Source organism: Zophobas morio, unplaced genomic scaffold (assembly GCF_036711695.1).
Source record: "Zophobas morio isolate AGI-343-1 ecotype UQ-CSIRO unplaced genomic scaffold, CSIRO_AGI_Zmor_V1 ptg000017l, whole genome shotgun sequence".
NCBI classification, from domain to species: Eukaryota; Metazoa; Arthropoda; class Insecta; order Coleoptera; family Tenebrionidae; genus Zophobas; species Zophobas morio.
In genome coordinates, this window is record NW_026972122.1 from 17,642,281 (window position 1) to 17,670,151 (window position 27,871).

Consider the following 27,871-nt stretch of genomic DNA (forward strand, 5'->3'; position numbering starts at 1 on the left):
AGTTTTTTGATTTGCAAATTTTGGTGTTTTCAAGTGTAAATTTTTCAGTTTTTCAACTTTCCAACTTTTGATTTTAGTTGTGCAATTTTTCGATTTAAAATTTCTAGAGTTTTCATTTTTAATTTTTCGATTCTTTAATTTTTTATTTCTTCAAATTTTCGATTTGCCATTTTTCGTTTTGAGTTTTCATTAATTTTCTTTATTTTTACAATCTTTCAATTTTTCAATGTTCCGATTTTATAATTTTTTGTTTTTTCAATTAAATTTTTTTCGATTTTTCGTTTATTCGAATTGTCAAGATGTAACTTTTCTAGCTTTCAATGTTAATTTTTTCAGTTTTTCAATTTCAAAATTTTGTGATGACGCCATCAACATTTTTACAAATAGTCAAGGACACGTATTTCAGTTTGGATTGATGATACTTTTAATAAATTGAAAATTTTTCAAATCAGTGTTTTATAGTGCGCTACTAGTGAAAAAAAAAACTATATGCACCACGGTAGTGAAGACCGTTATAGACCTCACGCTTCGCGTCTCGGGCTCTAATCTGCGTTCGGTATGTAATGATTGTCTTCACTACCTTGGCGTATACCTAATATACTATTATTATCAATCTCTGTATCCCGACGCAATATACTTTTAGTAACGTATTAATATGATTTTAGACTTCCAGTGACAGCTGCTTTATATTTATTTAGTTTTTTGTTAATTTTCTAGATTAAACAACGAATTGAAGAAATTCCGTCTAAAGTGGAACGTGAGGTTGAGGATGATGAGGTGGATTATTCCTATGAAAATTACTCTTCTGGATTAAATAACGATCAACATAACTGGTATTTACAGAAACCTCAAATTTATGAGACAAATTCACCCGTGCCTGTACCTATGTTGGTACCGAACTCATTAACGTCTGCTAAAGTTTTGATAGGTGATAAAGAAGTCGATGATACCTCAGATTTATCTGATGCAAACTCTGATGACGTCAATGTAAATTCTCAAATTCAAGAATTGATAGTTGATTCAGCAGTAAAAAAAATCCTCTCAGAAGAAGAAACATCCTTTGATTCAGGTGTTCGAGAAGATAGAGACGACTATAATGAAATCATTACCATTAATTGGGATGATATCAGTGAAAGTATGAAATGTTTAATATTGTTTTATAAATGTTGTAAATGATTATCTTATAGATTTAGAGGACGTTTCGTTAATTTCTGCATTCAGTGCCGAAAAAGATGCAGAATATTTAGAAAAATTTTCGTCTCTCCCAACCACACTGTACAGAAGATCAGTAACAAACTCACAGTAAGTATTTCAATTCATATAAAATAAGTTTTATTTCACAAAACACAAAATTAAACCTAAATTTAGGAAGAACGCTCCCTTATCCATTTATTTGAAATGTTGTCTTTATTGTTTAAAAACAAAATATAAAAAAAATCTAATATTCTCATTTTTTTTGTATTAATATCTTTAAACTTCTTCAAAATTAGTTATATATATCATAGTGCCAGAAACTAGGTTTTTGCGAATATTGTCTTGCCCAGTTTGTTTATTCTCTTGGAAATGGAAGAACTAAACTGCATGTGGGGGAAGAGGTGATAATTAAACGCTCCTAACAGTTTGATACTTATATAAAAAAAGATAAAACTACAAACATGATTTTAAAAAATTGGTCGAAGATTACTTCGACAGAATTTCCCTCGCCCATAAAGTACAACTGTCAAATCCAACTCTTTCGAAAAATTAAAAGATTTGATTTTGAGAATTTTGTTTTTTATGGCAACCATTTTATGGCTAAAATAAAAATATGTATCCAATGTTTGAGTAAAGGTAAAGAAACGTGCTAACCGTGTGTTACAAGTGAGTTTTTCTATTACAAAATTTGAGTTTTGTTGTGTTGTGTTAATGTCATCCACATTAAACTAAACTAAAACATATTTTCTACAAATTGCAATAACCGGTTCACAATGCCGACGGTCCAGACTATTTTATTGCTCTGACTTCCGCTTATTACATTTTATTTTGATTTTCGAAGTAGTATTTTACATCTGGTTAATTATAACTTGTCTAGATCTAGGGGAGGCTCAGCATCCCTTAGCCTCCTCCTAACTACAGCCTTGTCTAGGGGTTATGAAATATCGAGAAAATATGAAAGTACTAAATTGCCCGACGGACTCCCTTACTGTACGTCCTTAGGTTATCCTCGATAAAAAAAAATTGAAAGTGTTTATGTTTATACATCGGAAGAATGTCACGTAGAAATTAGTTTGATTTGAATGAGTTCGTCCCCTCAAAATAGAGGATCAAAACTATTAAGTAGTGAGCTACAATCGACAAAATGTTCTGAATATCATTACTATAATTTTTTAAAGACATTTGTATTTTCACATTTTCGGGAAAATCGGGTGACTCGTTTTTAATTTGATTAAGAAAAAATATCAATGCAATGATGAACCACAAGTAAAAATTCATCATATATATTTTGCACATTTTGGGTAGAATTTATTCAGCAAAATTTTGAGATAACGTCATCAATTTTTTAAAGGGAATAAACAACAACAATTTACCATGTTTACAATAAAATAAATAAAATCAACCCTGTATAAGCAAATCTAAAAAATATGAATGCAGTGATAAATTCTAAATATAGATTGATCATAGTTTGCACATTTTAGATAGGATTTATTAGGCAAAATTTTGAAATGCCGTAATCAATTTTTTTAATTAATGAGCAAATACATTGTGATAAAAAATTTACCATGCTTATGATAACCTTAACCCATCTCCAAGGTTTCAAAGGATTCGGTGTTGTAGTTCTTTATTAAATCAATAAACTAAATTCAAACATTCATTAATTTTTTTTGAGTCACCTTGTATAAGCAAATCCAAAAAATCTGAATGGAATGATAAATCACAAGTACAGACTCATCATATTTTGTACATTTTAGATGATTGAGCTGACGTCATCAATTTTTTTGGAGGGGATAAGTAAATATATTTTGATTAAAAAATTATCATGGTTATCATAACTTTAAAACTTCTGGAAGATTTCAAAGAATTAGGTTTTACAAATTCAAAATTAAATTGCAAAATGTTTTATAATTATGATTTTTTTTCCAAAAATATGGACGTTTCGAATAAAAACTCAACACGGCGTGATAAACTAGATGTGTAGGTCTATGTTATTTTATACCCATTTACTATGTAGAATTTTGAAGTGACGTTATCACAATATTCGTGGGGATGATTAGATCAATTTTGGTTAGCGTTTTACCATCTACATGACATCTCTGATATAAATACAAAATTTGACAACAATTGGCCCAGTACTTTCGGACATGATCTGTCTAATAAAAATCCAAGACGGCAGACAGACGTTCAGATAGACTGGAACGGGAGACCTATTTCTTCGTTCTGTAGAGGTTATGACAGGTCGAGAAAACGTAAAAATAGAGAGTCGGTTGACGAACTCGATTACAATACTTACAGACAGACGGACAGATAAATTGAATTAAAAATGACGCAACAACAAATTAAAATGATGAAATAACAAATTAAAAGACGCAGAAAACAAATTAAACAAAATGAGTAGTCGTGGAACGACGGGCGTGCTGTAAGGAGGCCGTAACGAGAGCGGAATTTAAACCCTTCGTTTTCTCACCCCCCCCACGGTGATTCTACTCTGAAACACAGACAAAGCATACTCCGCGTTTTCATCAATTTTTTTTGAGCATGAGCATGACGATACTCTCTACTCATTCTTCGCAAAAAGCTATTAACAAGCTACGCGATTCACGCGGACCTGAGTCTTCCCTGACATTTACTTCCAACATTTTTGGATAATGCTAAAATCGCAGAAACGTATTTCGCTCTCGCCATGCGGACTAATTACGTCATAGTCAGGAATTTCAATCAACAAAGAATTTACAGGAGGTTAAATTATGCGACACTTTATTAACAGTTTAAACAGAGAATTTACATGAGATTAAATTATGCGACACTTTAACAGTAATTCAAACAAAGAATTTACATATGTCACACTATCAATAAATTCAAACAAAGAATGTACGTTAGATTAAATTATGCCACACTTTATTAACGATTCAAACAAAGAATTTAGGTGATATTAAATTATGCCACACTTTATCAACAATTCAAACAAAGAATTTACGTGAGATTAAATTATGCCACACTTTATCAACAATTCAATCAACAAAGAATTTAGATTAGATTAAATTATGCAGTAATTCAAATTGCTGGACATTCCAAATCTAATTCAGGAACTTATATCGTGAATCGATTTCCCTTACACAACAAAAACAAACACATGAGAAATAAACAGAAAATGCGGTCGGAATGTCCAAGTTTGGCGTTTTTGGTGAGGTGATTTCGCGACGTTGTCAATTTTTTTGCGCGCAATTTAAATTCGAATCGGGATATTACAGTATGTATGATATTTGTCTTAACACTGATAGAAAAAAATGTAACTGATGTGTATGTATGTATTGGTGAAAAGAGATACTTATACCATTTTTCATAATGTAAGAACTTGTTTTTTCAGGCAGGTACCATCGTCACTGGGGCTGGAACACTCTCATATCGATAATCAAATTGCACAAGAACCGCTGAAAGATCCAAGCAGGAATAAAACTGATTTGTCAGTTTTTCAAGGAAGTTACAGCCAAAAAGACAAAGAAAAATGGAATCATCCTGTTACCATTCCAAACAATCCATATTCATCAGAGAATATTCAAAAAAGGATTGAAACAAATCAGAGGTAAGTATTTGCTAATAATGAATTTGAATAAATAAGTGCATATCTACTGAATACTAAACCATTTTTGTTAAGCAAATTTAACTTAGACTTCGACTCAGAAGGGATTAGTACTATTTTTTACGAAATTCATAAAAGTAGAGTTATTTGAGTTTTACGTATTTTTCGATTATTCATATTATACACTAAAATTTTGTAAGTAGTTTTTCTTAAGCTCAGATCTAGATGAACAAATGTTAACCAATAACTTTTTACTTCACTAAACTTTACATGTTTTCTCAAACGAAATTTTTACCAGTGTAGCTTATGATATGATATGCGTATATTTTTTACGCATAAAAAAAAATAGTTAAAATGGTCAAACCTTAAAAATTAGTACGAAGTGCAAAAATTAGCAATTTGTCCATATATCTAATAATACTATATTACTAACTGACCTCAAAAGAGTTCGAAAACACTACGGCAGAGCAATATATCGGACCTCTCTGTCTCTCTGTGGAACCAAATTATATTGCGTATACACTCGTACTTGCTTGATCTGTAATTAGCCACTAACACGTGACGTCACGCTGTGGCGGGAACCCAGCGTTTGACAAGCGCCGTGAAACTCCATTAGGACAATGTTAACATTTTTGCATTTTATTTAAAAGTGTGGGTATTTATGTAGAAAATAAACACGTGAATAGCTTCTTTCATATCTTTTCTGTGTATCAAAATTTACTTGGATGCCTCTTTTAAATTTCAAATAGCGCTAAACATAGTTATCCGTGCGTTAGAAATTTGTCACTGTTTGTCAGCATTTGAAATGTATTCAAATAACGATAAAACGGATCTGATTCTCATTTATGGGGAATGTAGGAAGAACGCTTCTTTGGCAGCTAGAATGTATGCGGAACATTATCCGCAGAAAAGAGCACCTACCAAGAAAATCTTTAAAAAAGCTGTAAATGTCGTTACGAGAGAGTTGGACACCAATTAAAAAACCAAGTCTTAGGAATGGTGGAAAAGGACCCTCACATGAGTCGAAAAACAGTGGCCGCCCTAGTAGGTGTTAATGTAGCCTCTGTCAACAGAATCTCGTAGTCGACGGCTTCTCGCACCAGGGAGTTGGGGTGTTTTTCAGCTTTTCTGAAGGATCGCAGGGCGATTTCGTGCAGGAACTCCTTCAGCGGCGGGAGGCTGTCCTCTCGGAGCAGTTGGGCGTTTCTGACGAACCAGGGCTTTGAAAACCTGTCGGAAGGTTTTTGTCTGGACGACTTCCAGACGGTGGAACTGTGATTTGGACGGTTGGTAGCTCCAGGCCACTGAAGCATAGGACATGGTGGGGCGAATGATTTTGCGATACAGCAACAACTTGTTCCTGATCGACAATTTACTGCGCCTGCCGATTAGCGCAGACAACGAACCCTTTATCTTGTTCGTATTGGCTACGATGTAGTCAATATGAGGGATAAAAGTCAGGCTTTTGTCAATGATGACACCTAGGTATTTTGCTTGGCCCCGCCAAGGAATAACCCGTTTAAACATCGTGACATTTCCTGCTGGCCCAATACGTCTTTTCGAGATAAGAAGCGCTGTGCTCTTTTCTGGATTGACTGTATTGAGCCAACATTTGCACCACTCCTCCAGCACTTCGACGGCTCCCTGTAAGTAGGAGGTTACGAGATGCGGCGATTTGGAGCGTGCAAGGATAACCGTGTCGTCTGCGTAGATGGCAAGGCTAGTTCGAGGGGGTTTGGGTATGTCCGCGGTAAAAACCGCATACAGGAGCGGGGAAAGCGCCGAGCCCTGGGGGACTCCGGCGCTAATTGGATGTTCCGCAGATAAAGCGTGACCAATGCGTGCTTTAAACGTGCGGTCATCCAAAAAGGATTGAATGAGCTGCACCATCGCCAGCGGCACGCCTGCCAGATGAAGCTTGTAAACAAATACATCATGCCAAACGATATCGAAGGCTTTGGCAACGTCGAGAAAGACCGCGCCAGTCAATTGTTTCCATTCAGTTGATTTTGCGGCGAATTCTACTACTCGGAGGAGTTGATCGGAGGTGGAGTGTTGGGGGCGAAAGCCGAACTGTTCATTGGGGATGATGGGGATGATGAGATCGTTGACGATCTCGGCTAGTCGTTTCCGAATCACTCGCTCAGCGATTTTCCCCACGGACGAGAGGAGGCTGATGGGGCGGTGGTTTTCCGGAAAAATGTGGTTTTTACCGGGTTTCGGGATGAAGATGACGTGGGCTTCTTTCCACCTAACTGGAAAGAATCGAAATTTGAACATTGCACTAATGATACCTGGTAGTGCGACGATGGCTTCGTCGGAGAGGTTCTTCAATGCTTTGTTCGGGATGCCATCTGGCCTGGCAGGGTCGATGTTCGTCAGGCATTGGTTTTCCAGACTGTGAGCGAAGGCGGCGGCTTTGTCCTCATCTGTGAAGACGATGCCGTTGTTGGCGCTGTGAATCGGTGGAAGTGGTCTCTGGTCACGGTGTTGAGGGATTCTAGTCTTTGTTCCCACTGCTCGTTCCTAAGATTGAGCAGTGCTTGCCGGACTTCCCATTGGAGGTGGTTCGCTGCAGTTCGGTCGGCTTGTTCTCCGGTTCGTCCTGCAGTTCGTCTGGCTCTGTTTTTTTCCCTGATGAGGTTCGCGATACGCTGTGTATCGCGGGCCGTGTGAATGTTCGCACAGGGCGTCGATGGAGGCCCGGATACGATTCTCGTGTTCCAGAGTTGCTCTTTTGACTTGCTCGCTGTCTTGGAAATTCGTTACGAATTCACCAAAGTTGTCCTTGATGTGTTCGGCGAATTTCGTCCAGTCCGTGGTCGTGATTATGTTGGCCGCGGGATCGCTGGGTTCGTTCCCGATGCGCATAATCACCGGGAGGTGGTCAGAGTGGAGCTCGGTGACGACGGTGACGTCCACTTCGTGTCGGAGATTCTTGACAAGAGCAACGTCCAGGACATCACCTAGTGCATCTGGTCGGGCTCGGTTGTAGAACGTCGGTTCTTCGGCAGCCTAATTGATTTAGCCATTTCAATTAAAAGTATGATTGTGCTATATCAATGAATTCAGAAAATAAAGCTGTATTCAGAAATGCATTAATTATACGATAGCACCGTTAAAAAAAAATCAAGTTGGCCTTGAATCTCGAAAATAAGTGAAACAAAAAAAATTTTTTTTAACAAGTAATTAGAGTAGGGGCAAGTGGTACGAGATGGGACGTAAAAAAACTTTTCTTCATAATTTTGGCAAATTTAGATTTTTTCAAATCATATATTGTTTTACTGTTAGGTAAACGGTGTCGGGTAATGTAATCAACCCCCAAAATTTAAAAAACAAATTTTTTAACGTAAAAAAAAAGTTATACCACTATGTACCATTTGTCCCATAATAAACCACCGGGTGGTATACAGTGGGAAACGACAGTGTATATACTGGGACTATTCAAACGCAACTCATTATGAACAAATCTACTCACACAAAAAGTTTATAAGAATAATATATATTTTTAGTAATGTACAAGGAACATATAAGTTACAAAAGGTTGTATTGACTAAGATCTAAATTGAACGAAAGTTGTCGGATCGAACTCTGCGTCGCACCGGACACAAATGGTTTGGGCAATTTTAGAATTATGTTTTCCTTGTCAACGAAGTCTTCGTCATCTTTGTCAGGAAAAACAAATTTAGAACCAAGTAATTTTTTTTTAAATCTTACTTCAAACTCCTCATTTCGTATTGCCTTTACTTGTCCAACGTAGTGCCGAACAGTCTTTTTTGTAGCATATTTAACCAAAATGTAATCTTCTACCAAAACTTCATCTAAATTGTTATTGAAATCTTCTTCTTCTGTAAAACTCTCCATGTCTGTAGAATCATTCGCAAACTCCTATTCATTCACGTCTTCAGAATCTGAACTTTCCTCAAATACCTTCTTCTTTACCTTATTAGGTTGCAACTTCTTCGTTTGTTTTAATAATCTTATTCGATGTTCCTCTTCAATTTTCTTTTTAACTGGTGTATCAGTTAAAATAATTGTTGACTGCGCTTTCTTTCTGCCCTTTTCTTGTATTCTTTCTAGTAACTTTCCCAACTTGTCGTTGGGCAGATGATGCTAGTATTTTAGGGGGTCTGTGTACAGTTGTAATACCTGTTTCATCACAATTGAAGATTTGTGTTGGTTGAAAATTAAATTTGCCCAACACTTCCCGTAAATTGGTAAAAAATTGCCCAATATTATGTTTATTGAAACTAGTCGCTCTACTCAAACTAGTCGCCTCTGGAGTACGAAGTGCAAGATCGGGATTTCGTTTTCGAAAACAGTGAGCCCATTCCACTCCAGCCATTTTATTTTTTTCCCATGATTGTGGCACATTTTTTCCATTTGCTATGGCAAATCTATAGGCCAATTCCCGAGTTGATTTGAGTGTCAAACCATAGCACATTTGCGCACCTTCAATCAAATATTGTCTTAGAAGAGTTTCTTCCTCCGTAGTAAAAACGCATTTCAAACCATGTTCTCGGGAAAAATTAAATCTCTCCTTGTCTTCATCTTCCAAACTTTTATATTTCGTAATTTTCCTATGAAGAGCAGATTTACTAACTTCATACTGGTTTGCTGCTTGTCGTATAGTCATATTTCTTGAAATACCTCATGGACGGCATTACGTATTTTCTCAATTGACTTTCGAGAAACCTTTTTGCCATACTTCTCCTTGGATATTTGGGCATATTGGACTCCTACCAACATTTTTTTTTTCAGAGTTATATATGATACAACGCTTAAGTTAAGTATAATTGTCCCACTATATACCAGACTGTCCCAGTAAATACTGTCATGCATAAATGTAAATCAGGTACGATTTTATTAAAGTGATAGGGCTCTTATGAATTGCAACACATGCACTAGCTTAGATTCATGTTTTTGAAGCTATGGCGAAAAATTGCAAGAATTTCATGTATATTGAACAAAAATACGCCCATCAACATGTTTCTCGTAACCACACACAGAACAGTTCTTACCGAAATCAGTTGGTGTATCACAAAAATACTTTTAAATGGCAACCACTGCGTTATCACCCACGTTTACTAGGATGTTGTAGAACTGAATCTTAAAATTCTAGTTGCACTGCTTCGATTAAATTTTGTGTTATACAAGAAATCTCACTATGTACCGCGTCCCACTATGTACCACTTGCCCCTACTACTTCTTGTACCCCTGTACCTAATTTCAGTTGATTTGTACAATTGGTTATCAAAATATTTGATCGTTTCCATACATTCCAGCGACCCTACATATATATACTTAATCGATACCATTAACTTGCTACATGTTAATTTTTGTATCGTATGTCCAGGCTCTCAACAAGCGTGTTCGAGTACGCCATTGGAACAACCAGTTTCTCGGAGGAGCTGGAAGGGCCATTTATGATCCCAGTCGAAAGCCCAGTGTCAGGCCCTTTTTCAAACTATCTTCCCTCCTCTTACTCTACCTCCATGATATAACCAGAAAATCATTAAAAATAAGTCATTTATACGAATTAATTATATTTTTTTCAAAAATCTGGATGTCTCGGGTAAAACAACACTTATTCATAGACTATACTTGTAGAACTAAATTATTTTATACTATTTAAAACTCATTTACTACGTACAATTTTCACCTGAGATCATCATATTGTTGGGAGGACAGCTAGCCGGAGAGACATACAGACAGATAGACAGAAAGACAGACAGACCGACAGAAAGAGAGACAGACAAACAGACAGACAGTCGTTTGATGGACTCGACTACAATACTTACCTCCTTAGTTTACACTCGGGAAGCAAAAACTGATATCAGATCTAAAACTTTTGAAAACATACTACAAAACTGTATTGTCTTCATTATTCCCCACAATTTAGAGTAATAAAATCTCACTCCACAAACACAGGAAGGTAATATAAGTTTTTGTACGACCATTGCTTTTTCGATCGTTTACCGTATAGGTTTCCATAGCAGTAAGTTCAGTTTACGGGTTGCTACGACTAACAACTATAAGAGGCGAACGGTAAGTAAATTACTTACTGTTCAGCTGAACGGTAAGTAATCATGCATTCAAGATTTTTTTTATTTTAAATTCCATGCGTGTTCGACTTCGACATTTTCGCTTTCAGAATCACTCATGATTGATATTTTAAGCAAATAAAGCACTCACTAATAGTCGCGGAAAGAAAATTAACTCGAAATCAAGCCAGATCAAATCTAAATCGACAGCGGTCAAAATGGAAACTGATTTTTAAAATTGTTGTTTATGTTAATCGAAACCATAGTAACAAATTTTAAATTAAAAAACGACATTGTTGATGTTTGATATAAATTCTTTCAATTTATGAATTTGATAAAAAGACGCAAATCTTTTGATGGTCGTACAAAAAATAGTATAAGCATCACGAACGTTAAGGGGGTTTACTACACCCCTTACCGTTCTTAATACTTAATATACTAATACAAATGATGTACAACAAATAATACGTTTTTTTTTCTTAATCGATGAACCAAAAGATAAGATACACACTCTATACCTATCCCTGTAAATTAAATTTCATAACATTTTATATTGATAAAGAGATACTTGTGAAATATTTTGAAATTAACTATTTTATCACACAGTTATCAAAAATAATAATTTTAAGTTGATAACAACTGAATGTTCACAAAACAATAAATTGAGTACATTAGATTGTGTCGTTACAGTTCGTGCAAAATATATATTTACATCTAAGAACATGAGCAGAATTGTGGATATTTTAGACGCAGACAGACAAAGATATCGCAATCACAGGTGAGTTGTGGAGATATAGACATCAGTACTATATTTTAATATTGTAATTACATGTTACTTATATAACCGACTACACTTGCGTACTTAACGGTGTAAAACTTATTTATAGGATGGATTAACAACATCAGATTGAAAACAAAAATACTGAGGTACTTTTAAACCCAATACATTGGTCAATATAACCATTAAATATTTTCATTCGCTATTGAAATAACGTCAGTGAAAATTATCTCATCAACAAATAGGTTACTTCGAAAACAATCAATCAAAGGGGATCTCTTAGATTTTAGATAACTGAAGATAAAATTGTATATGTATTCATAACGAAACTAAATTCGTTCATCGTTGCAGGAAATATTCTTGTTCTAGCGAAGGAAGTATTGTAATTGAGTCCGTCGATCCTTCTTTCAAAAATGTACAAGTCTATACTTGTGATTTATCATTGCATTCATATTTTTTTCGGATTTCTTATACAGGGTGACTCAAAAAAAATAGTGAGTCAATTTATTTTTATGTATTAGAACGGCTTACTCCATATTCCCGAAAATTTGCAAACTATATATTGTTATTGTTACTATTACACTGCAACTATCTAAACTGATACACGTCTCCTGGCAAAAATGATGATGACGTCATCCAAAATTTTTTAACGGTAAAACTCATTTAAAACATACGCATAACACACTTCTTTACATCTACTTTAACATTACATGCATATCTTTATTTTAACTTAGAGGAGTCCTCATAAAAAAAAATTGGCAAAACTATATTTTTAATGTATTGGTGAGGTTTCCCATTTGAAAATGTTTGGGTCAAGATTATTTCACCAAAGGCATGTATAATATCAATTCCGACACATGCAGTGTAATACTAAGAATAAAACACTGAGGTGTACCGTTCTAGAGATTTGATCAATAAAACAAGTATAGGGGTATGTTATTTTGTAAAATTTAAATCTTGCTTACAATGAAAAATTTTGAGAAGGTGTCATCATATTGATAGGGAGATTGGGCAAATTTTGGTTAGCGTTTTACCATCTACAAGACATTCATAACATACATACAAAATTTGACAACGATAGGTCATAAGTTGTTTTGGAGATTATCTGTCTAACAAAAACCTGGACAGGCGCAGACAGACTGAAACGGGAGATCTAATTTTTCATATTCTATGGGTCAAGAATAAAAATTCGGATAGACGGCAGACAGATAGTCAGAAACGGGGGTGCAAAGAGGTGGTGCTTTTTCACCGATTGACGAGAAATATAATTAACATTCCGGTCAATAGTATAAAGCTTTATGAGCAAATGGATTTAAAATTATTAATTCGTTTAGAAAAATTCATTATGGAAAAAAAAACAAAAATTTTAACAACTGCATGCATAATTTGATAAAAATGTGATAACGGTAATGCAAAAATATTTTACAATAATGATAATTATGTTTTTTTTTTTGGTTAGTTACTTTTGGCACAATTATCTACCCACACATATTGATAGCAACCTGTTTAAAAAGTATATGCTCATTGTCTGGATCATTACGCCATCAAATTCGATTAGTTCGACCATACTATCAATTATTATCATAACCATAAAGCACACTAGAAACTTTAGTTAAAATCCCAATTATTTAAATTTCTTTAACAATTGCAGATATGGAAGAGACTATTATACCAAGCAAGCTGGTTTACCGTCAGGAAGAACAAAACCTGATGAGGTAAGTTTATCGAACCGCATTGATCAGTTGGAAGCAAGATACACATATTTCAGCCTACCGAGAAGTTTGTACACACCAAGAAATTCTACAAAAAATTTTGTAAAAAATCCGTTACTTAATTTTAACGACAATGTCAATTTAAATTTTTGATTTATAAGTTATATTTGTTTTGTTTTCTAGTTATCGATTAGTTAGTTTTGTTGCTGTTGTTATTGTTCTTGTGATAGCTTGGTAATTCGAAATAAAACATATTTTATATTTCCAACTGATTTATGATCGTGTTCTATTTTTATTTTTATTTTTATTTTATTATCATATTGCGATGGTAAGTGTAGCACTGTAATCTGCAGTACCTAAAAAAATTAAACAACAGCTTTGAAACGTGAAGTAATAGTTATTTATGTATTAAGAGCATAATTAGGGAGATTGTGGCACGTGGTACATACAACGTTTTATTCTATTTTAGTTTCTAAACTATTTTTAACGGAATATTGAGTATTTTCGGCAAGACTGTGTGAATTGTGCCGATGCGAATTTTAATACATAGCTGGCTATTATTTTGGTGTTGTTATGGATACCACGTTGATTATTTGATAATTCGTTTTTCAAAATGTAAATTAAAGAAGCGGAAAACCTTTATTCAAACGAAAGTTTAGAAGAATTCGAAGTCGGTCAGGTAATGATTTGATAAAATATTATTTTTCCAACTTAAGAAAAACGTTGAATTTTGAAGCATGTTTGAATAATTAATTGATTAGTGCTAAAAAGGCCAATTTAAGCCCGCATTTGGGTGCCTACAAATAAGATTATGGTTCTAAAATAGAATAAATTATATTTGTGTTAACATCTAAGTATTTATATCTCCTTTGCATTTTTTAAGACAACCTCTTTATTAAAGTTTCTCGATTCTTGCTCGTTTTATGAATATAATGTAACACTACATTATATTTTGTTCTTTTTTCTGTTTGACAAATTTAGAGGAAATATTTCCTTCAAGGTGTCACCAATGACTAGAAGTGGTAGGGGCAGGAGGAAGAGGGTATGAGAAAAGAAGACATGTTATATACAAAAAGGCTAGGGAGTAAAACAATAATATTTTATCAACATTGAAGAAGGGACGTGTTACGAAAGACTTAAGTAGAAAAATTAGTGGAAAGTTATTTCGACAGAACTTCCTTCGTCCCTGAAATACAATAAAACATATCCAGCAGAAATGATCAAATCTGATTTTGCCAATTTTATTTTTTTTAAGAGAACCCCTATAAGTACGCTAAAATAAAGATATGTATGTAAAATACATGTTGAGTTTTTACCCGAAACGTCAAAATTTTTGGAAAAAAAATTAAAATTATAAAACAACAGTTGCAATTTAATTTTGAATCTACAAAACCGAACGCTTTGAAATCTTGCAAAATTATGATAAGCATGGCAAATTTTTAATAATATATTCACTTATCCCCTCCACAAAATTGATCAGGTCAGCTCAAAATTTTACCGAATAAATCCTATCTAAAATGTATAAAATATGATCAGTCTATAATTGTAATTTGTGATTTATCATTCTATTGATATTTTTTTGGATTTGCTTATACGGGCAAAACCGAATACTTTGAAATCTTAGAGATGTCTTAAAGTTATCATAAGCAGGATACATTTTTGATCAAAATGTATTTGCTCCTCCTCCCTAACAAATTGAACACGACACCTCAAAATATTCGTGCGATTTATCACTACATTAAAATTTTTTAGATTTGTTTATACAGGGTGCAAAAAAATTAATTAATCAGTCAATTGATTTTATTGATTAAATCAAGAACTGCAAAACTGAAAACTTTGAAATCTTGCTGACGTTTTGAACTTATCTTAAGTATGGTAACTTTTTAAGTAAAATATATCTGTTTATCAACCCCAAAAAATTGATGACGTCATCTGAAAATTTTGCCGAATAAACCATAGCTAAAATGTGCAAAATATGATCAGTCTATACTTGTAATTTATCAGTGCATTCAGATCAAATTTTATAATTTTTCGAGAAATCTGGGTATGTTTTAGGTATACTTCAGGAGCGAGGTAAATTCTGTGGGAAAATAGTTTTGCACATGAACTGTCCTCTCTGTTTTTCTTTGTTGCAAAACAGTTTAAATTGGTATTACTGAACACGTTCAATACTCCATACAATATTAACATTACATAACATAAAATTATTGGTACCGCAATTTGTACCAGTTTTGAAAACTTTATAACTAAATATATCAAACACAGGTACGACATGAAAAGTTTTGTTTAAATCAACTTTGCTCCACGAACATGCAAGAAACAAAAACCTATGGAAATTTGAACGGTTGTTCACACGAAAGAGGTAAAAGCAACGTTAGCGCTAGGATACGTTACATTTTTGTCATTCGTAAATTTTTATAAAAGTTGTTTAGTTACCTACCTACAAATTTTTTCTTCTATAATAATGCTGTAGTTTAATTTTATCTAACAAATGTGATTCTCGTTAAGATTCATATGCATATTTTTGTCGATTACAGGTACTTTTTCATCATTTTACGCAGTTGAATATTAACTTTGTTATATCATCGTGAAAACACAAATCATAAATCATTTTTAATTACACTGATATTCTAATTTACTAAACTTTCGGGACTATATCGTTTTGGAAATTAGGGTGACTACTTTCGGAGCATATGTGGATTTATTTATTTTGTAAATTAAGGATACACATTAAAAATTAGAACAAACTCATTTATTTTTATTAACAAATAGTTCTGGTGTGGAATTAGTTAAAATGAGTTTACTAATACATATACACTCTTCTTCTTAAAAACAAATTTCTATGTACTACATACCTACTAACAATACTTCCCAGCTTTTAAAACAACTTACTGTTGTTGTCTTTATATGATTCAGTTTCTCACAAACACAAGGAAGGTGAGACAAAATGACCACTAATGTTCAGAATGTCACAATTTGATTACTTTTATATCAACCGCATGCTAAATACAACATTTGGAAAGTAATAAAAATTAAATTAGTATAAAAACAAATATGTGGAATTCGTGTAACATTTATCATGATACAATTCGTGCAATCATACCTGGACGTTACGTTTTTGGTGGACTTCTATACTAATAAAATCACCCAATTTTTATATTTGTTACATTAAAAATTAGTTACACTTACCGGACGTTCACATTACTGTAAACATAGCACTGAAACAACAATATATGACTGGAGGTGAATATGTAATTTATACCGTACTTTTTGTAAATAATTTAATTATTAATGTTATTGTCTGTCACAATATTTGACTTGTAACAACTTCATTTTGTCTCAAATTCCTTCGCCCAAAAATATCAGAAACTTAATTATTGTTTCTCATTCTTTATTCACAGAATGACAACTTTTCTTGGACACCTTATGAAGGCTCATTACACCGTGCTGATCCAGTAGCAATAACAGACGATGAAGAAGAAACCATGAAAAACAATCTCGACTGGAACGTAAATGATCAACAACCTGAAGATAGCTCCGATTTAAGCATTGTTCAATGTTATAATGTCCAAAATTCTAAAATATATTATGAACCCTCTCATGATAATAAAACAAAATATGAAGTTCAGGTTAATAAAAAGGAAATTGTGTCTCCTGAATTAGATAATTTTCAAGATAATGAACGTACTTTAGAAATTCAGGTTAATAAAAAAGAAATTGTTGCTGCTGAGTTAGACTTTATTACTTATAGTAATACAAATTCTAACGTAGATTTTGGGAAGAATTTAGTAAAAGAACCAATTGCCGCATTTAATGGTAACATGGACAAAGAAAGTGAAAAAGAATATGAAGCTAAAGTTATTTCTTCCCCAAAAATTAGCAACAATTTACCCAGCGCTCCAAGAAAAAATGAAGAAAATCAAGACAACCGAACTTTATTTGTTTCTTCTAAAAAATCGGACAATACTTGGATAAAGAAAATTTACTCAAATCCAGTCGTTCGTAATTTTGCACTAACAAATCGAGACCATGTTCCATGGATAACGGACGAAGGAGGCAGCAAAACAAAAAATAAATCCCCAGAAGATGAAAGAAATAACACAGTAGCATCAAGTTCAGGAGTAAAGATCGTAGAGTCTATAACGGATAATTCTGTAGATCTTTCTGAAAGTAATAACTTGGAAAAAGATACAAATAATCATGACAAGGAGGAATTATCGGCGACACATAATTTTAGCCTGGAGTTTTCTGATAGTGACTGGGGTAAAGAAGAATCCGTGACGACATACGATAATGACTGTAATGAGTTAAAAGAGAGACGTCTTGTTGCTAACAGGTTGGGTGAATTTTCAAAAGCGTTTCCAAACTTAATGAAGACACGTTCAGTTAGTACTCATCAGCTCAAACGAAACGTGAGAACTCTTTTAAGTGAAGATATAGAACAAAAACAAGTGGAAAGCACAGAGTCATATGAAGGATTGATTTCTGTTAAAGACCTAAAGAAACTTTTTGAAAAAAATGAAGTAAGTAGATTGCCTTAAATTGCGTATGACGATGATGAGCTGGGAATTGATTTTAGTAATTTTATTTCTGATTTTTATTCCCCGAGCTTAAGCTAATTAAGTACAGTAGTCGACTCCATCGGACGAATTGCCATTTTCATATTTTCTCGACGTGTCATGACCTCTAGAGTACGAAAACAGTGGTCTCCCGTTTCCGTCTATCTGTATCCATTTTTATTAAAAGCGTAATCTAGAAACTACCGGCCCGATTGTTTGTAAGTCAAATTTTGTAAGTATATTAGGAATATCCGAACATCATGTTAACGCTAACTAAAATTTTACTAATCATTCCCACAACCAATGGAATGACGTCATATCCAAAATTTATAATAGCTTTTTTATAATTTTATAAAATCAGAAACACTTGCATTTGTGGTGTGTGAATCAGTGTCGAATTTTCATCCTAGCAAAAAAAATCAAAATTTTATAACAATATTTTACAATTTAACTTTGAAACTACACAAATGTTTACAAGCTATGAAATCTTGTAAACATTTTAAGGTTATCGTAACTATGGTAAATCGTTAAGAAAATTGATGAAAGAGTCAATTAATTTTGTGGATTAAATCAGTAACTGCACAACTAAATTGTTTGAAATTCAAAGTTCTCAAAGTTATCATAAGCATGGTAAATTTTTAATCAAAATATATCTGTTGATCCCCCAAAAAATGTATGACGTCATCTCAAAATTTTGACGAAAAAATGCGATTTAAAATGCACAAACTGTGATGAATCTTTACTTGTGATTTATCAATGAATTCATATTTTTTAGAATTGGTTATACAGGGTGACTCAAAAAATTAATGAATGAGTCAATTAATTTTATTAATTGAATTAAGGAAGAGTTCACTCAATTTTCCCGAAAATTAGGAATACAATATTATTAGTATTACATTGCATCTATCCAAATTGATATACGTATCCTTGCAAAAATATTGATCACGTCACCACAAAATTTTGTAAAGAAAAAAACTCATTTGAAGAATTCGCGTAACACGGTTCTCTACATTTACTTTAACATTACATGTTTTATTTTAACTTATAGGGGTTCTCTTAAAAAAATTAAAAATTCATAAAATAAAATTTTATAATGTTTCGAAAAAGCCGGATATGTTTTATTGTATTTTATGGGCGAGGGAAGTTCTGTTGAATTAACTTTCGATCAATTTTTTTAATTCTTACTCTCAATTTTTTGCTCTTTTCTCGTATTTAAGCAGCAAACTATATTTTTTTAGTAATAACTGAAATACTAGGAATAAAATAAGTTTTGTATTTTAGTGCGTGTGTTCAAAAATACGTCAAAACGTTTCATTGTATTAAATCGATTTTTGTTTGTTAAAATTGTGTTGTCAGTCAATTATTTTCATGAATTTTCAAATTTTCGTATTTTCATTTTTCTGCTATTTATCACATATTTTAAAATCTACTTCAAATTTTGTTTTTTAACGGTAGTTCACGTGAATAGTATTGATTCTAACAGTGCAAATATGATTGTACTCCATGTCTTTAAATTTATATAAAAAATATTGTTGTTACCATCATGACACGTATTTCGAAATTTTCATTAAGTAATGATTTTTTATTACTGAGAATTTTGGAATTAATCTGCGACAAACTCTGGATCAAACAGTATATAAATACGGCATATCTCTCTCTCTTGTTTAAATACTTTTTCCTCAAACATAAAGATTGAAAAAAATTCGCATTTTGAAAATTTCAATATGTTGGTGCAAACAACATACGTATAAAGATCTTTTTTACTTACTTTTCACTGACTTTGGAGATACTTTTTTTTGTGTCAAGTGACGCATAGAGTAAAACATATGTACGATTAAAAAAATTATTCGAAGGTTGTTTCGACAGAAGTTCCCTCGCCGCTGTAGTACAATGAAACCTCCACCAGTTTCGAAAAATTATCAAATTTGACTTTGCGAATTTTATTTTAAAATAAACGTTTGTGTGTAATGTTAAAGTAAATATAAAGGAACGTGCTACGCCTATGTTTCAAATGAGTTTTTAATTTACAATATGCAGTGCAATACAAATAATAACAATACTGTAAGTTCGTTTACACTCGCAGAAAAGGTTGATCTACAATTTCGATTTGTTTTGCGAAAATTAAAATGCCTAGGAAAAAATTTGAAGACAAAGTCATAAAGAACAAGTGCACAAGTATGTTATATTTTAATATTTAAACCCTGGTTATTATGAAAAATTTTGAGGGGACGTCATCACGTTGTTGGTGGGGATGATTAGAAAAATTTTGGTTAATATTTAACCTTCTACACGATATTTCTAATATACAAACAAAATTTGACTACAGTCGGTCCAGTAGTTTTAGAGATTACTTGTCCAATAAATATGGATATAATCACCAGACAAACAGATAGACGAAACGGGAGTTCACTTTTTTCGTAGTCTAGGGGTCATGAAACATCAAAAAAATATGTATAAAAGTGGCAATTTGTCCGATGAACTCGATTACTAAACTTGCTTGCTCAGAAGTAATAAAATACACAAAACCAATTTCATAACTTTTCGCAAAGGCTAGATATGTTTTTTGTACTTCAGGGGGGGGAATGTCTGTCGAAATAACCTTCGACCAAATTTTTTATTGAAAAATAATTATTACTACTATAATACATAAGTATAAAATCTTATAGGCTTTCACATAAAATATTGAACTTTCGTTATAGGATTAATTAATTTATATTAATTTACGTAACTGCAAGTAAGGCAACATTAACTTGGTTCTGGAGTAAAACTAAGAAACCCTACTGAAACATGTGTACAACAATGAAAAAAAAATCGCGAAAAGGACTGTTCATAATGGATTTTTTCAACTTTTGTTGACTTCACATCTACATTTATTAAACGTCGCAAGGACTACCGTCCTTGATGCCAAATGCGAGCAACAGTGTTTGTTGAAATTTAAAATCCTGTAGATTGCACGAGACCGTGCTTAATCTTCCCATTTACGCTTACTTCAAGAAGGAAATGATAAAGGCCCTGACGAGTTTTTTCTGTTAAGCTTTTCTCTTTGAATTGGGGCAAATGCTTATTTTCAGAGCTATATTTTCTCCACACCGGTATTTTATATAAACAAAATCTCTTTAAATTCATTTAGAAATAAAGAATTATTGTTGCCAAAACAAACACCTGCCAAGTTTTTTTAATTAAAATGATGTATTTGACGTTAAAACCCAACAAAGTTTTAAACAAAACATCTTAATCTTTGAAAATGAAGGTAATATTTAGTAAAGTAGGTACACAAATTGGACACTTGTTTTGGGACAGAGGGAGTACCTAGTTATTATGACATCTTCACTGGGTGGTAATTGTTCCATCGATCTCTATTGAGTGGTAGATTCAAAAGCACTTTTGTTGTGTGCAAGTAGTCTAGAGGTGCGACTGCAGCCCAAGCTATTTGCTGGCCTTTGACGGCGAAACGTTGGTGCACCATGTCTTATTCCCCGGCCGTCAGGTTGCATGCTTGAAACTATAGGATGGAACTATCTGTCTGCATTGAATCAATGAACTATATGATGTGAATTTGAACGTTCACTTGACAATGAGTGACATTAGCGTTAAACTAAATTTTTACCACATGGAACTGGGGCTAAGTCGAGGTCTGTGTATAGCTTATCTTATAATATATAAATCTTCTGAACACGTTCACACAAATTAATGACGTTTCTTTGTTGGTAAGTTTTATCTGCGACTTTAGATAATAAACATCTCTCACTAATCAAACATGTTATGTTACAAAAATATTAGAGAACAATAGTTTAAAATATACTTTTTACATTAATAAAAAATAAGAAATACATATATACTAAATTGAGTTCTATTTTTTACAGATTGTTCAGCAGAACAAGAATAAACCAGTGCATAGTCTAACAGCAAGGAGTATTTCAAAGGAAGTAAAACAAAAATTAAGTAATTACGATAACAATTAATCATGTGATAATTTTAAAATGTACATACAACAATCAATCACCTTGTTATCAAAACAATTGTTATTTCTTTGTGCTTGTTATTTATAGTCCATTTGCATTCATAATATGACGTTTGTAATAATTTGATTCCTTATTTAAATACTGTTGTTGAATTTCCAAAAGAATTAAACGTCATCTTATGAAGATAGTCTAGATTATTATTATTAATAAACTTTTACGATGTTCAAAAATGGAAAATAAAATAATTATAATTTTAATAAATTCATTCTACAAATTTCTCTGCAAAATAGAATTTTGGTGCTGAATTAGTTTTTGAACGATTACGAATAAACAAACGAAATTCAGTACAGGTAAACTGTTTGATCATACATTCATACACCTGTACCGTGGACGTTGGACGGAGGAAGGGGCCTGTCTAATTTGCAGACCACAGTTTATCTTGCATCTTGGGGGTTAAAAATGCTGCAATCAAGTCAAGATTCGACATTTGCTTATTTCTCAATACGAAGATTGTTGATACAAAATTTCAACCCGTTCGGAGAAACCCTTAAAAACCACCCCCATAACAACCTTGCAGACTGGGGCTTAAAAATACTCCAATCAAGTCAAAATTTGATATTCGCTAGTTTCACAATACGACGGTTATCGATACAAAATTTCAGCCAATTAGAAAAAACCCTCAAGAATCACCCCCAAAACAACCTTGCAGACTGGGGGTTAAAAATGCTCAAATTAAGTCAAAACTCGAGATTTTGAGATTTGCTTATTTCTCAATACGAATATTGTTGATGCAAAATTTCAACCTGTCGGAGAAACCGTCAAAAACTACCCCCAAAACAACTTTGTAGACTGGGCCTTAAAAATATTATTACCAAATCGAAACTTGGTGTTTAGTTTTTATCTATACGAGAAGTGATAATGCAAAAAAAACAACCTTTTTTAAGCTGCTCTCAACAAGTACCCCAGCAATCTTTCATACGGGAGCTTAAAAATACTCCATTTGAGTCGAAAGTTACCACTTGCTGAGTTCTTTACACAAAAAATTATCATGTTAAATTTTAGTCACCTTGAAACAACTTATAAAAATGATTGATAGTTCACATTCATTTAAAGTACAAGTAGCAGAAAAATTTCAGACACATATAAAGAGACAGTACATATGTTTAAAGTACCATAGAGGTAGAATGAGAGGAGGGAAAATAGCTTGAAAAAATGCCTGGTACCGCGCTTTCTACTAGGGTCATAAATGGTCCTTCCAGGTCCTCCGAGAAACTGGTTTTTCCAGTGGCGTGCTCGAAAGCGTTTGCGGGATACTAGGCATAAAACAAAAATAATTTCATAAGAAAGCATATAAAAGCACCAGCAGCAAATTTAGTTGAGTTTTTAATTGGTTAAGATTCGTTGCTACGGTCGTCGTGTTATCTCCACCTTCGCGCAAACTGAGCTAATTCCTATAACAACTAATCACCTAATGATCTTAATATGCATTGTTAATTATGAAAAATATTGTTTTGTTACCTTTTGTAACTTTATTTTAATGCATATACACTGACCGGCAAAAAACCAGCCACCCTGAAAAATTTCGAAAACCCGACTTTAAACATTATTAATTTAACTAGTGATCGTTATTTTATTAAAGAACCATTCACTGTTGACACATGATGTATAAATTAGCAAAAAAAAAGAAGATAAATAAACGCAGAATTAAATTTAATTTAACAAAATAACAGAAACAGAGCGACAATTTGAGAGACGTCTGTAAGAGTTAACGGCATTGTTTTCGCGTGTAAACGTTTACTAACTGCCAAACTTATAATCAAATGATGAAAAACACTGTTTATAACAACAGCCTCCTTTATTGTTTTAATTAAGAAAATATCCTACTTGGTCTGTTTCTGTTATTTTGTTAAATTAAATTAAATTTTGCGTTTGTCTTCTTTTTTTTTTTGTTAATTTGTACATCATGTGTCAATACTGAATGGTTCTTTAATAAAATAACGATCACTAGTTATAATTTAATAATTTTTAAAGTGGTTTTGCGAAATTTTTCAGGGTGGCCGGTTTTTTTGCCGGTCAGTGTATTTTTAGTAATCATTCTCATACTTATTCATAATTATATTTTACAAAAGCGTTGAATCTTTATTTTTGTTTTTTAGTTGTACTTTGCATATAAACTTGTTAAAAAAAGTAATTTATAAATTAATTTATTCTAACAACTTGCTTTTATTTATAATACACAACCTAAGTAGCAAGTTTTTGTTACCAAAATTTTATAATATAATCAAGCTCCAAATTAGAGGTAGGAATTTAGCTATTCTACTTTATTAATTGGTTTTAAAATCTGTTCACAACTTGACAGAGCGGCAACAAAGATTATGGACTTACATCTGAAATCATCTTGTACTAAGTGTAAGACCTGCGATATTAATTGATATTAATCGAGTCACAGATAGGTGCTCTGAAAAGGTGACATTAACTAAATTTAACATTATTGAGTTTTGACTTGATTGGAACATTTTTAACCCTCAGTCTGCAAGATTGTTTTGGGGGTGATTTTTGAGGGTTTCTCCGAATGGGCTAAAACTTTTGCATCAAGATTCCTCGAATTAAAACAAAATATTTTTTCAAAACAAACAATATGAAACCCATTTTCTGTTAATTTTTTCTACCGAAACAAAACTCCTAAATATACTTTTGCTGGAGTCAAATGGTAGTTTTTATTTCCAAAATTGGTGGGTATATATTTTAGTATTCAAGGGTACATTGGTACAGCTTTATAAGTAAAGTATGTAGTGCCATTGGAAAAATTAAGATCATGTATATTTTCAAATTCTATTTTTTTTTCTTGAATTTTCACATCTATATCGTTATTTCCGTCTAAGAATTTAATTTATCAATACAACTAAAATTTCCATAAATACATGCACTCAACTAGATTAATATTAACTGTAGTAGTCTTTACTTTTACTAAGATTTTCCAATTCACGTTCACAGCTAGTACGTAAAAAAAATTTGAGAAAAATTTACATATATCTTTTTTTTAACTTAAAATGCAATCGAATCAAGTTACATTTGCAACAGCATAACCAAGCAACCTTTTTTGTTTCCCATTTTATACAATTTATGTCATAGATTTATGTCAATTAACGCTTAAACAATGTCATACAAAATAGAATTGCCATATATTAGTTAGTTACCCAAGTATATAAAAGTGAAATTGTGCATATATTTTGGACCAAATATATTACATTCGTAACTATATACAGAACAATTAAAGACTGCGAAGTAGCAATACCACCTGGTATTAATTTGCCAAAAAGTGATCGGCCACGAATTTTCAATTTAGAAAGTTTAGAAAGATTAAGAAGAAAGACAACAGCCTGGAACATCAACAAGAAGATTGGCTCGATTGTTTAGAGTTCCCATATAACAGTTTCTAGAGAAATAGACAAAAACAACTTAAAATACAGTAAAAGAGCTAAATGTACATAACATACAGCATTGCAGATAGAGAGAATTGTCAGATGTTGCCGGCTATTGAGAATTCATCATTTTTTGGACAATCGTGTGCTTGTGCTGGGCGATGAAATAGTATATTATTAGCCAAGGTTGCAGAGCCAAGCATTCTAGACCGAGCGCAAATTAGAACCCGAGACGCGCAGTGTCGAGGGCTCTAAGTGCGAGGTCTAGAAGTGGCTTTGCAACCGTGGTTAATATACTATTTTTTTCACTAGTAGAAACCATAAGACAATAAACTGAAAAATAAACGTTCAATTTTTTGACGCAACATGATTTTGTTTTGATTTCTAATCAAACTTGATCTAAATCTTCAACACAAAGAAAACCGTTTATACTTGTCGCTGAGTTAATCATTTTATCTTCTACCGTCTACCAACTACCATGCGTATATTCAAGTAATGTTTGTAGCACACATTTGTTTATTTTTTAAGAAATAATCACATCAAACATTGCGTACATAACCTCAATTTTTCTTTTTGAACCCGTGGTAGCAAAAGTTGAATTTGCTACCACTAAATGAGTTGACATTTGCATGCGTCCAGGCTGCTAGTGAAAAAAATATTTTACGTTTGCCTATTCAGAGATGGAAGGTAACGATGGATTTTATACAAACAATATAGAAGAAATTACAAATAAAATTTAAGTCGAAGGCAAAGTTTGAAGATAAAATTTTGGTTTGATGGGCTATATCTCCGGTTGGCAGTTCAGCACCATTCATTGATTAATTAAGGAATTGCCTTGATTTCACTTACCATGGTTACTATGGTTGACAACCACTATGATTTTCACATTTTATACTCCGGCGGAGCATAAATGTTTTATTTATACGCCGGCGGAGTATAAGTAGTACTTATACGCCGCTCAAACACGGTGTCATAGAAATTACACTTAATACCTGGTTCGTCCCCACAAGAGAAGATTAACCCAGTAGGGAGTTAAAATCTAAAAAGAGTTTAGTACAAAACTTGTGAAGAATCCAGGTAACCATAATGTACATTATCATTTTAAGGGTGAGCTAAACCATATTCTAACATAGGAAATAGTTATTTATCTTATTAGTGGGATAGAGCCATTATTACAGCACTACGAGTGTGAAGATTGCAGAAGACGAGGTCGTTAGACCCAGTCATCTGTAATCACACGAGTTGCTGTAATATGCTCTAGCCCACGTATGACATACAAAACTTTATCTACAACTGCCCAAAAATGAAAAAGAAAAAAAGCCGATTAAATTTTTTTATTAATTAAAAATCAAGAATCAAGAGGATTTTTGCAGTGTTATGACAACCGCTCAAATTTGTTGTAAACAACGCGTCAGTTTTTAGAAAAAAAAATGTTGTTCAATCGAGAAATGAGTGATTCTGAAGCAGAAAGCTTGCCTTTCGAAACAGAAGAAGCTGCTACAAACCTAGTGTCTTCATTGTTCCCTGATAAATCAAAAACTAAATACGAAAAACGGTTCACTGACTGGTGTGCATGCAAGAAAATAAATCATGAAGCAAGATAGAAGGTACTGTTGCCATTTTTTGAAGATTTGTCGAAAAGTTATAAATGCAGCAGACTTTGGGCTGCATGTGAAGGTTATATCGACACTTCGATTGAAAACAAGAAAAAGACCGCTTCTGATATTCTTGGAGGTGATCCTGGAGCCAGAACAAATACTGCCAGTAGCTACAACCGAGATTCAAGCATTGTTAGAAGAGAAATCTTAAATACTGGAGCTGTAACAAACATTTTGTCAACAAAACCTAAGCATTATGGACAAAGATACAAATCATTTCATTTCATCTGGTATTAATATCAGTAATTGTAAGGAATGTATTATCGACGTGTATAACAAATAAGTTAAGAATTAATCAATGTAATTTGTTGTAATTTACATGTTAATAAAATTCAACTAAGAATTGGAGACCTTCATTACACCACTAGTGGTGTAATCTTTCTATTACACCACTAGTGGAATAAGAGGGTTTATTACTCAACTCAAACAGTGCCGAATGAGTTGTGTAATATGACCTTTATAAAGCAGTTGTAGATAAATACATATAAACTTTTGCCAAGAGTATACGGCTGATTGTAATTAACTTTACACCGTTGAAATGAGTGTAAAAAACCCTACCCAGACTGCTTTTCCGTTTTTTAAATTTTGTTGTAAAAAAAACTACAACGCGTTAAATTGTAATGACTAATGAGTATGAAATTATCTAGTTTTCGCTATTTATGGATCAATTTTAATTTTTCGAGAAGGTACATTAGTAGAAATTGTATTAAAAAATCAATTGCGCCTTACAGAAATAAAATATATTAATAAATACTTGAGTAAACAGGTGCAGAATATTTAAAATTTGTGGTCAAACAAACTTTAACCATTTTACAGGTAGCCAATATGATATTTTGAGATCTCCCCCCAATGCAAATTTTTGTTTAAAAGTTGTTGCTGTTGACATCGAACTTTTATTTGTAGCTAGAGTGGAATGAAATTAGGCGTAAAAGAATCGCGCAAAGAATGAAACTGAAACAGGA

The 27,871-nt window shown here is 32.9% G+C and overlaps 1 protein-coding gene across 5 annotated transcripts in view; it reads left to right on the forward strand.

Moving 5' to 3' along the window:
• Positions 1–21,886, forward strand: part of LOC135130174 (uncharacterized) — a 90,791-nt gene extending 68,905 nt beyond the window's left edge. For 4 of the 5 annotated variants that reach the window (XM_064057525.1, XM_064057526.1, XM_064057524.1 and 1 more), the window contains 6 exons: positions 718–1,135; positions 1,188–1,302; positions 4,562–4,777; positions 13,248–13,311; positions 16,710–17,831; positions 21,731–21,886. In XM_064057525.1, the coding sequence (XP_063913595.1) occupies positions 718–1,135; positions 1,188–1,302; positions 4,562–4,777; positions 13,248–13,311; positions 16,710–17,831; positions 21,731–21,829 (2,034 nt within the window). In that variant the 3' untranslated portion in view covers positions 21,830–21,886. The remainder of the gene's footprint in view (positions 1–717; positions 1,136–1,187; positions 1,303–4,561; positions 4,778–13,247; positions 13,312–16,709; positions 17,832–21,730) is intronic. The other variant, XM_064057528.1, reaches the window with a different exon arrangement.
• Positions 21,887–27,871: the final 5,985 nt, after the last annotated feature.